The sequence below is a fragment of the Equus przewalskii genome, chromosome 19 (assembly GCF_037783145.1).
Source record: "Equus przewalskii isolate Varuska chromosome 19, EquPr2, whole genome shotgun sequence".
In the NCBI taxonomy this organism is placed as follows: domain Eukaryota; kingdom Metazoa; phylum Chordata; class Mammalia; order Perissodactyla; family Equidae; genus Equus; species Equus przewalskii.
Genome location: NC_091849.1, coordinates 36,958,987 through 36,971,153, shown reverse-complemented (window position 1 = coordinate 36,971,153; position 12,167 = coordinate 36,958,987). Strand labels below are relative to the sequence as shown.

The 12,167-nt window shown below is 53.2% G+C and overlaps 1 protein-coding gene across 2 annotated transcripts in view; it reads left to right on the top strand.

Moving 5' to 3' along the window:
- Positions 1-12,167, top strand: part of CPNE5 (copine 5) — an 86,036-nt gene that overhangs the window by 31,267 nt on the left and 42,602 nt on the right. The window contains exons 4-9 of one of the 2 annotated variants that reach the window (XM_070584481.1): positions 5,040-5,143; positions 6,598-6,637; positions 6,834-6,910; positions 8,698-8,757; positions 10,793-10,843; positions 11,139-11,202. In XM_070584481.1, the coding sequence (XP_070440582.1) occupies positions 5,040-5,143; positions 6,598-6,637; positions 6,834-6,910; positions 8,698-8,757; positions 10,793-10,843; positions 11,139-11,202 (396 nt within the window). The remainder of the gene's footprint in view (positions 1-5,039; positions 5,144-6,597; positions 6,638-6,833; positions 6,911-8,697; positions 8,758-10,792; positions 10,844-11,138; positions 11,203-12,167) is intronic. The other variant, XM_070584482.1, reaches the window with a different exon arrangement.

Below are 12,167 nucleotides of genomic sequence, written 5' to 3'. Positions count from 1 at the left end.
TCTTTTCGGCTTTGTTAATGATAGAATTCCTGTGCCCACCAGTGTTTGGTGGTCTGTGACCCCTACTGTGAGCAGTGTGAGACAACCCCCCCACCCCCCCATAGCCTGGAGTGTGGATAAATGGACTGGAAGGAGGGACAGGCACTTCCAGGGCTAGTCTGGCTCCAGGTTACGGGGGGCGGGTGGCGAGGGGTTAACCCACCCTCCCCTCCTTCCCCGCGATCCACGCCTTCCTGTGCTTCCCACTGCTTGCCTAATACCTCTTCTCTCCAAGTCCCTCTGGCTTAAAAACCCTATACTTCTATGTAGAACTAAATACAACCAAATTGATTTTTTTGAAAAACATCAGTTCCGTTGTGTTCCTATTATCATTAATAGGGGTGTAAATCAGGCCTGACAGGGACCTGGTGGCTTCTTGGATTTTTTTAAATCCAAGTTTTTGCAATTTTTTCTTTGTTATTAGCCGGAGTAATGAAGGCTCTATAACATCTTTAGTGAGTGTCCGGGTTGTAGATTTCGCACTTGTTTGTGCCGTGCTTATCTTAATGACCCCCTCGTCCTGGTCCTTCATCACTGCCCAGCCCCCTCGCTTGCCCCTTTCCTGCTCTAGGAGATTCTGGGGGGCCCTTGGAGTCCCCCTCCCTGTCCTGTTTCCAGGGGAACTCCATTTTCTTCTCTGGCAGAGCTCAATCTCTAGGGAATCCCCTCCGTTGAAGCTTCAAGTGCCATTTTAAAAGCAGCGCTGTCATCTTCCCTAGTGGGTGTTTTCCTTGGAGTCGCTGCCTGAGCGGGGTGGGGAGAGAGACCGCACAAGGAATGCATGCTCCCTCCGGGCTGGGGTTAGATGACATTCTGCACAGGGATTTTTTAAGGTGTTTGGGGGAGGAGGGCGGCGTGTTGAGGGGGAGGTAGGACTCTCTGGAACCTGGGTGTTTACTTGGAATATTCCTCAAGAAAGCCATTAGGAGAAATATCCCTTTTGTCTGAAGATGGGAGGTATTGAGAATTAGAAAGAGCAGGAGAGGACGATGCAGGAATTCTTTTGAAACAAGGGTTATACGTTTATACATTATAAGATTGTTATTGAATTTAGGGGGTGGGGCAGGAACCCAGTCTTAGTCAACTGGATGGCCTCCCCATTGCCTTGCACACAGTGGGGCTTCCATAAATGCTTGGGAAGTAAACCTCCTCTTTATTTGATTTTCATTGTGCTGGAGGACTCCTGGCAGTTAGATGAAGTAAAAATATAATGGGTTTTGGAGTTAGACGTACCTGGGTTTTGATCCCAGCTCTGCCTAACTATGTCACCTTGGGCAAGTTACTTAACCTCTCTGATTCTCAGTTTCCTCACTTGTAAAATGGGTAATAACTCAAAGGGTTTTTGTGAGCATCGAATGAAATAACTTAATGATCCAATTGATCTATTGAGTATTCAGTAAGTGCTCAGTAAATATTAGTTTTCTTCCTTCCTCCTGCTGTATTCTTATTCATCAGTGGTTCTCAACTCTATCTGAACATTAGAATCAACTAGGGAACTTTTTAAAAACAGTGGTTCAGGCCCCACCCGTCGAGATTTGGATTTAATTGGCAAGGTGGGGCTTGAGCATGGGTATTTTTTAAAAACTCCTGTTAAAGGAAACATTTTTAAAAAACATAAGATCATGACTCCCATAGAAATATAAAATGAACACGTGGCAAAGATTTATTTAATTCATTAATTAATTAGTGAGGGAACCAGTAAGATGTCACAACTGGTTCAAGTAATTCAAACAACACACACATACAGGCAGTCAGGAATGCTGAAATGAATTTACAAATGGGTGCAAAATCAGTCAGTAGCTACAGGCTAGTAATCAAATCATCAATTGCATTCCACTGAACAAAATCCATTTGCGTTTCTGTGGATAAGAATCCTTTGCATTACTCTATGCTTCCTACAATTTACAGAGCTGTAAAGTAAGTGAAAGACAACGGAAGGTGCAGACCTCTGTGAAGTCAGATCCCGGGACTAGTATATGAAACAGGACACCCAGTAATCTGCCTTTTTCTACATTTCAATCTCTTCACACTTCCCCAGTGATTGTAGTGTGCAGCCAGGGGGAGGAGCCTGCCATAGACCCTCTATGTAGCTCTCTTAGCACTGTTATTGTGACTATTTATGAGTTGTCCTGCCTGTGATAGTGACCTCCTTAAGTACAGGATTCATGTTCTAGTTATGTTGGTAACTCAGCACCCAGCACACTGCCTGGCCTATAGTGTGTGCTTGAAAACTGTTGAATGAATAATGGGATTGAGTTGGATGATAACTCTAGAAGTATGCAGGACAAGTGGTATTATTCTCCATCTTCTGATAAGGAAACTGAGGTGTGGAAAGGCTCTGATCAAGTCACACAATTAGCTGTGATGAGGTCGGGACTCAAACCCACTCATCCAAGCTTACTTCATTCCATAATTCCCGAGGACCTGCTGTGTACCAGGCGCTACGAGCAGCGAGCTTCTGCCATCTCTGCCCTCAGGACTTTACATGTAGCACAACACGGCTTCAAGAGCAGGGCCAAGAGGCCTGGGTTGTGCCTTGAAGTCAGCAATTATTAGCTGTGTGACCCTGACAAATTACTGTACTTTTCCGTGCTTTTGTAGTCTCGTCTATAAAATGGGGAAGCCTACCATAAACAGATTAAATAAGGTAATACGATGCAAGATGTTTAGCACAGTTCCTGGTCCTATAACCGTCTGCAACTGTGGGCCTGTGACTGTTAAACACTGTGTCAAGTCCTGGGCTGCAAAGATGAGGAAAACTTGGTTGCTTGTGAAGCTCAGTCTAGTGGGGTGGAAGGAGCCTCAGTCGGTCATCATCAGGGGATGTGGTAACAGCCACGATAGGGATGTGAGGAGGATCATGGGAGCACAGGCAGGGCTGGGAGTCAGAGAGCAGGACTTCTGGGGAGCTGAGTCTTCACGCATTAGCAACTGGCCCACATGGGGGGCCCACTAGGAGGCTGCCATTGGTTGAGTGGTTGAGGTGAGAAGATGATGAGGCTCAACCAAGGCCACAGTAGAGGAGGCGGGGCTGGGAGGGAGAGTTAGCCGATGGAACTGACAGGAACGAGAGATTGACCAGATGAGGGGGTGAGGCAAGAAGGTGCCAAATGTCGAGCTCCTCAGATGACCCCACGCTGCCTTGGGTGGGAGGTTCTCTTTGCAGGTTTCTAACTTAATTCGGGTGGAACAGGACGCTAGGATAAGCCCCAGATAACCACCACACCTGAGAGGGGCCCATGTGCTGGCATTTTCCTGCACTGCAGAGCCCCATCAAAGAGGACTAGTACTCAGGATTAATTTTTTATTTTGGCAATTACTGCCCAAGCCAAAAAAACATGTTTATATATTAAGAAAGATTAACCACCTATTTAAAATATTTATCATGCATCTGCCTATCTTGTTGACTTCGGGGAACCTCGCTCCCTACCTTCCAGGAGCACAGGATGGTGCTTTTACAGTTTATCTTTTAGCCTCATGACCCTTTTTTGAAACAGAATCTCACTGGAAATGTCCAGTGTGTTGAACAGATGTAAAAGAGGCTGCTTTGATGGAACCGATGGCCTGGAACCATGCCCACGCTGCCCTCCTGCATGGCGCGGGAAGGCCTCGGGGAACCCAGAGCCCTGGTACCACAATCTAGCCCAGTGGTTCGGTTCTCAAAGGGCAGCATCGTCAGCATCACCTGCACTTTTTGAAATGCAGGTTCTCAGGCCTCTCCCTAAACCTACTGAATCAGAACCTCTGGGAGTGAGGCCTACCATCTGTGTTTTAACAAGCCCTCCAAGCGATTCTGATGCCCGGAAATGGGCGATGACTTGCCTTAAACCATTTGGGAACTCTGATGGGATTCAATTATTGAGCGTGTAATGTGTACAAAATTCTAGAGTATGTGCTGCAGGGGTACCACGAAAGTTAAGTCTTTGTGTTGTTATCTATTGCTGAGTAACAGATTAGCCCAGAGTTTACCCACTGAAACAACAGGGTCATGAATCTGGCTGCAGCTTTGAGGGGTCCTCCATCTCAGGGTCCCTCGTAAGGCGGTGGTCACAGCGTTGGCCAGGGCTCAGTCATCTCAAGGTTCAGCTGGGGCAGGATCCAGCTCTGAGTTCACTCAGTGGTTGTTGGTAGGATTCGGATTCTTAGGGATGGGTTGGCTGACAGCCGTGGTTCCTTGCTGGCTGTTGACCCAAGGCTGCCCTCATTTCCTTGCCACAGGAGCTTCTCACTGGGGCGGCTCACAACATGGCAGCTGGCTTTATCAAAGTGAGCAAGCGAGACAGAGTGAGAGAGGGTACCCGAGGCAAAAGTCATAGTCATTCATTTCAACCTTGGAAGTGACTTGTGCTCTGTGCTGTTCCTTAGAAGTGAGTCACTAGGTCTAGCCCACATTCAAGGGGAGGGATTACTCAAGGGCGTGCATATCAAGAGGTGGAGATCTTTAAAGATCCCACAGCCCCTGTCTCTGCCCTTGCACTTATAATTAGGGCATCAAATAAGTACACACCTAACTGTGGAATCAGTCAGCATTCGGTGGTCACAGGGGCAGGCGCAAGTTCAATGGCCGTTCAGAGGGAAGTAAAACTCTCCGGTTGGAGGAACTGGGAAGGCCTCCTGGAGGAGGCAGCATTAACAATGGCTCTTGAAGGAATGGACGACACGCCAGGGGCCAAGAAGGGGAGGCCAAGTAGAGGACATGGCATAGGCAAAGGGAGTGAGGTGGGAAAGTGAAGGGCCTGCTCAAGTATCACAACCATCCAACTTGGGTGGAGCCTAGATAGAGAGGGAGAATAAAGCTGATGATGGCGATTGGAGCCACAACCTGGAGGGTCTCCACTGTTGGAGCAGCTCTCACCTCGACTGGGGGTGGGGATGGGGGCCAGGAGCCAGGAGAGGCATGGCTTCTATTATTACTGCAGCCAGGACTGAGAGGCTCCGAGCCCAGTGCACCGCTGCCCCACCAGCCTGGCCCCAAGGTCCACACCCATCTCCTCTTGCAGTTCGGACGCACTGAAGTCATCGACAATACGCTCAATCCTGACTTTGTACGCAAATTCATTGTGGATTACTTCTTCGAGGAGAAGCAGAACCTCCGTTTTGACCTGTAAGTGGAAAATGATGCTGAGGTTGGAGCTGGGGAAGGAACACACTGGTGGGAGATGGGGCTACAGGACCTGTGGTTGGGGCAGGGGTTCTCCTTACCAGGGTGGGTGGGGGAGGTGTGATATTAGAGGAAGCCCAGGGCTGGGCTTGGATGCAAGTGACAATTAGCTGAAGTCCAGCCCTGCCCTCAGCAGGAGATGGGAAGGAGGTAGGGAGAGGGAACGAAGCTGACGCCCTCCATTTGTCTCAGTTAAGTGTAGGCAGCACTGAGCAAGCTCCCTGGCCCTGGGGGCTGGTTGAGGAAAGATCTTGGGGGCAACTCTAGCTCTACCGCTGGGGAGCCCTTTTCTCTGCAGGTGACCAGGAGGTCCCCATTGACCTCGTCCTCTGTCCAAGCTTGTTCGGGAGAGGGTCCCCTCCAGTCTCCCTTCCCACAGAGGTACCCAGGTTTGTTGGGCTCCAGGCATCTGCATGTTCATCACAGAGATGCAGAGGGCCCCTCTGTTGCCGGTGAAGGTGATGGTGGCATTTTAGTGTGCTGAACAGGTCGGGGAGGGTTATTTTTTGTTTTTATGGGATGTGGGCTGGTTAGAAGGGTCTATGTCCCAGAGAATTGTGGACAGAATAGGAAAAAAAGAGAGTTTGGGGTCTAGGGGAGCAAAGGGAAAAATGCAGTGGAAGGAAGTGACCTTGGAGGGAGTGATGGGGGCTTGAGGCCGAGGGCACTCAGAACAGCCCAGTGCAGAGAAGGCACCTGGTGCCATTTTGGAGAGAGAAGTTCTCAGGGCACGGGGCTGGTATGAGGATAACTGCCCCTCAGCAGGAGGCATCCCGGCCTAGCTGGTGAGTGGGGGGATGCTGGAGGAGGTGCTCCAGGTGGGCAGGCTCCAGGTGAAGGCAGGTGCCCAGCTGTGGGTCAGCCTGCCTGCAGCTGGCCTGGCTGAGGTGGAGGTGTTAACGCCTCCCTCCTTCTCGAGTGACCGGGCCTGAGGGCAGGTAGGGCAGGCCTGGGCAAGGGGAAACAATCAGGGAAGGTCAAAGGCAAGGTGCTGAACTCCACGGGCAGCTGAGCCTTAGCTGGGAAGATTGCAGAACAGGAGCGAAGGGCAAGGTGGCTCAGCCACCTGTGAACCAGCCGGGGGTCAGAGCAAGTTTATTTTATTTTTTCAATTTTCAATGAGGTATAACATATATATAGTGAAGTACGCAGACCCCATGATGCATTTTTACGTCTGTTTACACTCATGTAACCATCACCTAGATCAGGAGACAGAACACGTCCAGCACCCAGAAGGCTCCCATTTGTGCCTCCCAGTCGTTACTCCAGAAATATCCACTGTGTTGGAGCCTGCTTTTGGGGGAGAGGCGTCCTGACTCCTGACTCAGCTCCAGGGCCCAGGCAGGGTTGGGCGGGCTGCCCCGGCTGCCTTCCCCATCTCTCTGTGTTCCCCGCAGATACGACGTTGACTCCAAGAGTCCTGATTTATCCAAACACGTGAGTCTGCTCATGACCACCCAGGGGTTCTGAAGGTCTCTTACATGCCAAACTCTGAGTCTCTGTGACACAGCATGTGTCTGAGGCTGCATGCTGTCATTTCAGAACCCTCACATGTCCAGGGGTCGGGGGATAGGGGAGGTGGGTGGCTGTGAGCAGAGTGGGTGACACTGCTCTTTTCTGTACCCTGATGCAGGATTTCCTGGGCCAGGCCTTCTGCACCCTTGGAGAGATCGTGGGGTCCCCCGGGAGCCGCCTGGAGAAGCCCCTCGTGTAAGTGTAGAGGGGAGTGGGGCTGTCTGGGTTGCTTCCCCAGTGATAGGCCAACTTCTCACCCACACCTGCTGCGGGCTGGCCCAGGGTAGGGGCAGAGCAGTTGGCCAGTCATGACAGATGATGAGGGATAAGGAGACCCCATGGGCCCTGCCCTTGCAGGGCTTTCAACCCGGTTAACCTGGAGGGAGCCAGGTTTGGTCCTTAGAGCCCCATATTCCTAGGATGGCCTGAGATACCATCTAGTCCACTCCCATCTCCCACCCCTACCATTGTATAGGGGAAGAAACAAGCCCAGAGAGGGGAGGTGGTTTGCCCAAGGCCACACAGCTAGGAAGTGGGAGAACTGGGATTTGAACCCAGGGTTCTGCTCACATAGCACATTCCCCGACTTACCTACACCGTTGTAGGCCAGAACTGGGTATGGTGAGGCCCTCCCCATCTCACCCTGCCCCTGACAGTCTGCATGGTCGGGCCGCAAGTGCTCTTAGAGGAAAGCTGTTACTCTGAGCAGACTCTGGGATGAGGAATCCCAAGGCTTCTCGCAGTGGAGCCTGAGGGTGGCTTCAGGGACCAGCCAGGGCTGGCCAGGTGGTGGAGGGGACTCTCTCATCCCTGTGTCTCAGGAAGCTCCGGGGCAGGGCCCGGGCACGAGAGGCCCCCAGATTGAGAGAAGCGTTCAGGGCAGGGTGGGCAGAAAAGGGACACCAACCCCCTGCTTGTTTCTGCCAAGTCCACACTGGATGCTGTCCCCTCCCCACGATCAGTAGCTGCAGAATGTGTTATTGTTGGGCGGGGGGTCTCTCCCAGGCTTTTGTGTCTGACCCCCAGTAACTGTACAGTAACTTCAGGGCCCCCAGAAAGGCCTCTCTGCCCCCAAAAGACCTCCTCCTCCAGGTCCACAGAAAATAATAATTCCTATCATTTATCGAGAATGGGGAGCAAACCCAGGTTAGAGGGGGGCTCTGAGGCTTATAGAATTTGGGGTTCTGGAGGGAGCGTGTGTCTGCCTCTCTCAGCTCCCAGCTGCCTGGTCAAAAGCCCATGCATCCTTGGGTCTGCCTTCTGCCTGCTATTGCCTGGCCCACCTTTGGTGGAGGGGCACACCTTCTGGGGGGACTGAGGAAGACGTCAGGTAGGAGGTGGCTAGTGAGCTGAGCTTAAAGGGCAAGTAGGATCTTGGAGAGTTTGGGTGTTGGTGAAGGAGGGGGACCTCTTTCCCCCACCGAAGGTTTCCTGTGTCTAAGTCTAGTTGTGTCCCTGGCTGGACCTACGAAGAGCTCCCTTTGGCTGGACATCTGTTCTGGGCCGGACACTGTTTTGCTTCTGTGATCTCATGTGATTCTCTCAGCAGTCCCCCCATTTCGCAGCCCACACTGAGGCTCCCAGTAGAGCAGCGGTTCTCAAAGTAGAGCGGGCATCGGCATCACCTGGAGGCTGATGGTAAAGCGGAGAACTGCTGGGCTCCACCCCCAGTTTCTGATCCACTAGGTCCAGGCTGGGGCCTGTGAATTTACATTTCTAACACATTCCTAGGGGATGCTGACGCTACTGGTTCAGGGACCACATTTTGAGACCCACTGAAGTAGCGTACCTTGCTCAGGGCTTCATAAAAAGGTTTGGGAAGGAGACCCCTCCCTCCCCTGGCCTGTGGCTTCCAGTCCTATGTGGATACTTGATCCAGAATAGAAACCTATCTCTCAGAATCTGGATGCCAAGTGCTCTGGTCCCTCAGGACAGAGGTACTCCGCTCATGGCATGCTCTCTCTCTCCCTCTCCCTCCACAGGATAGGAGCATTCAGCCTGAATTCCAGGACAGGCAAACCCATGCCAGCTGTCTCCAACGGGTAGGTCAGCAGACATCTCTGGCCCTGGAGCCGTCAGACATCCAGCCAGCTGTGCAGAGGGATCCTCAGAGTCTGGGGCCAGTCCCTGCTCCCGCCACTGCATTCAGCCCTGGTCAGGGGGAGCTAGAGGGTCCTGGGTCCCTCCTCAAGGACCCAGGCACTTTGGGCCACTCTGTAGCGGGCCCCTCCCCCATCCAGGCTAGAGCTTGAGCATCCCCAGCCCCAGTGGCTCATGGGACTTTGGGGAGCAAAGTGGGACTTCGAGGTAGGGGTCCTTTCCAGGAATCAGCAGGGGCTGAGCTCTCCCCATCCCCTTCCTCTCTCCCTGGCCTGTTTTCTTCCATTTCCCACCCTTCTCTCTCTCTCTCTTTCCACCCTCATCCCCCATCCCCCAGCTGCTTCCACTGCTGGATGTTGGCCTCCTCCTCACAGAGTAAATTCAGCTAAATCCTCACTTTTTGCATTTGCTCACCAGCTGCAGTGGGCCAGCCTCACTCCCCCAGACCCCACCCTGGTCACCTGCTTTTGGCTGGCCTCATGCAAACATGGGCAACCTAGACCCTCCCCACTCTTTCCCTCTCCTTCTCTCCTGGTTGGACTCACCCTGGTGGGGACAGGGGAGAGAGCATCTGCTTGGGGGACCAGTCTGGAAGCGCCCCCCGCAGAGGAGCATTTTGGCTGGGTAAGCGGAGCTCCACTGGCCTTTGCTGAGGGCTCCCAGGAGTCAGGGTCCCAGTAGCTGGACTGGCCACCAGACAAGCTAGATGTGGGATGGGGCCCCCAGGGGACCCAGGGATGCTCACAGCCCAGGAAGGGTGTGGATGCTAATTTACAAGGGGAGTAGATAAGCAGCAGTGGGAGAGGGAGCAGAAGTCAGGGAGAGAAGCGTGAGGGAGGGCGAGAAAGATCAGAGGGAGGGAGGGAGGGAGAAAAGAAGACCGAGCAGGTTGGGGCTGGAGAGGAGGGAAGGAAAGATCAGAAATAGAAGAGGGGCTCCGAGGCAAAGAGAGGAACAGATGGAGAAACATTGGGCGGAGGAGGCTGGAGTGAGGATTCTATCTCCCCGGTCAACATCTCGTGTCTTTACTACCAGGGAGGGCCAGACCGGGGTGGGAGGGCCTTTGGGGTACTCAGCTCAGCAGCCCACCTCTAGGGGGACAAGCTGGCAGGGGACCCTCCAGATGTAGCCCCTGCTCTGCTCACCTGATTTGGAGAGATCTGGGCTGTCTCATCAGCCCCGGGGGCCGGCTCCCCTGCCTCCTCTGTTTGGGAGCCTCTCCCTCCAAGAGCTGGCACTGGGGAGAGCTCCATCAGTGGTTCTCAAAGTGTGTTCCACAGACAGTATGCTGGTGGCCCCAAGGCTGGCTTGAGGTGGGGCCGGATTTTATCAGCTTTGCACAATTGTGAAGCAAAAGGGGCAGGGAGGGAAACGATGCTCCTTGAGAGCCTTCTCTGTGCCAGGCACTGAGTGTGCATATTAGTTAGTAAAATGGGTACTGCAATCACACCCATTTTATGGGTGAGGAAACTGAGGCTCAGAGAGGTGCAGTAATGATCCCAAAGTCACACAGCTGCTGGACAACCTGACATTTTCTTCTCCCTCCCAGTGGGCCCTGGCTGCACTGGGACCCCCCCAGGTTAGTCCAAAACATCAGAGTGGGATGGGCTGGTGTCTGTGGAGGAGTCCCTCCTGACCAAGGGAAGAGGTGTAGATCCCCTGGGTGGAGCCCCAGAGGGGATTCTCTGGGTGGGCCGACCTCATGTCCTGGTTGCCCACATCATTGAGGAGCCCCCTGGTTGGCCGGGCTCTCTCTTCCCCAGAGAGACCCCAGCCAAGGAGTTCAAGGGGAGGTGGCCATGGAGAGAGCCTAGGTGGGCTGCCACCAAGAGGACACCAGCCCTCCTGCCTTGCTCCCTCTTGCTGCTCTCCCTCCCACAATGAATCAGAGCAGCTCAGAGCTGGAATGTTCTGGGACTCTGGGGGTCAGCTGGGAGCAGGGTGGGGTGGCTAGCCCATGAGGTCTTTTGCCCACAGAAGTGGTCTTTGGATGGAAAGTTTGAGAACCACTGGTGCGGAAGCCTCCGGGTGAGTCTGGACGCTTTTCCGATTCGAGGACTTTCACTGGAGACACTGCCCCTCCTGGCGGGCTCTCGGGAGCAGGGGGCGGGGCGGCTGCAGGCCTGGGGCCTGGCCCAGGAAGCAGTGCATTAGGCCACACTGCCACGAGTATTTCAGGAGACTCTGTCTTCTCAGGGGCTTTGGGCAGATCTGCAGGATGGTGGGGTGAGGGGAGGATGAGGAGGGCCTGAGCCCGGGAGTGTGCAGGCTCTTGTCTCTGTCTTTGTCTGACTCTCCACTCTTCCATCTTCTCCTCTCCCAGTGGTGTCCCAGGGAAGAAATGTGGCACCATCATCCTGTCCGCTGAGGAGCTCAGCAACTGTAGGGTGAGTGGCAGAGGGACTCTAGGACAGGACTTGGTGGGGTGGGGGGGATGAGCAGTGATGTGGGCAGGCTGGCCTCCCTGTGACCCCAGGACCATGTGTTGCCCTTGGAGGGAGGTGGGGGAAGAAGGGCTCCTCAGTCTGACGTGGCTGTCATAGAATTCTATAACATCAGAGCTAGACGGCGCCTTCCCTTTGTACAGCTGAGCAGACTGAGGCCCAGAGAGGGGAAGGAACTCACCCACAGTCAGCAGAGCTAGGCCGGGAGCCCTGGTCCCCTGGCTCCCATGCCAGGGCTCCTTCTACTCACATCACGGCCACCGCTCACGTGTCCTTGAGCCGAGACTTGGCACCAACACTGGCAGCAGCAGGGCCTTTTCAGTCTTGGAGCCTGGGCGCTTGGCATTTAGTTGTCATTTTTCACTTTTAGCTCTGGAGTAAGGTGACACCCTGCATGGGGCTGAGAGAGTGTGGTTGGGGGTATGTGTGTGTGTGGGGAGCTGGAGTCTGCGATAAGGTCAGCCTGATTCTAAAACCGTGGGCTCATTCCCCCAAACCACCCAGGTTTGCATGCCTCTTAGGTTAATTAGGAGCCATGGGTGGGACATGGTGGGTCCTGGGGAGAAGAGGAGGAGGCAGTGACAGAGTGTGAGCACGAGACGAAGGCTGGGGTAACCTGGAAACCCAGTTTCCCGTGGGGCTGAGTCCAGCTCAGGTGGAGGGAGGGATGAGGAGAAACAAGATTTTCTGACCTTCCTGGGAAGTCAGTACAACTATTGCAGCCATTAGCTATCAGTATTTGCTATATTAGAAATTAAAACTGAGAAAAAAATTCAAATTATGTATTATATTTAAAAATAGCAATAGTTTAACCCATTACATGTTAACAGAAATAACATCTTTTTTTAAAATTTTTAAAGTTTTGAGGACAATTAGCCCTGAGCTAACATCTACCGCCAATCCTCCTC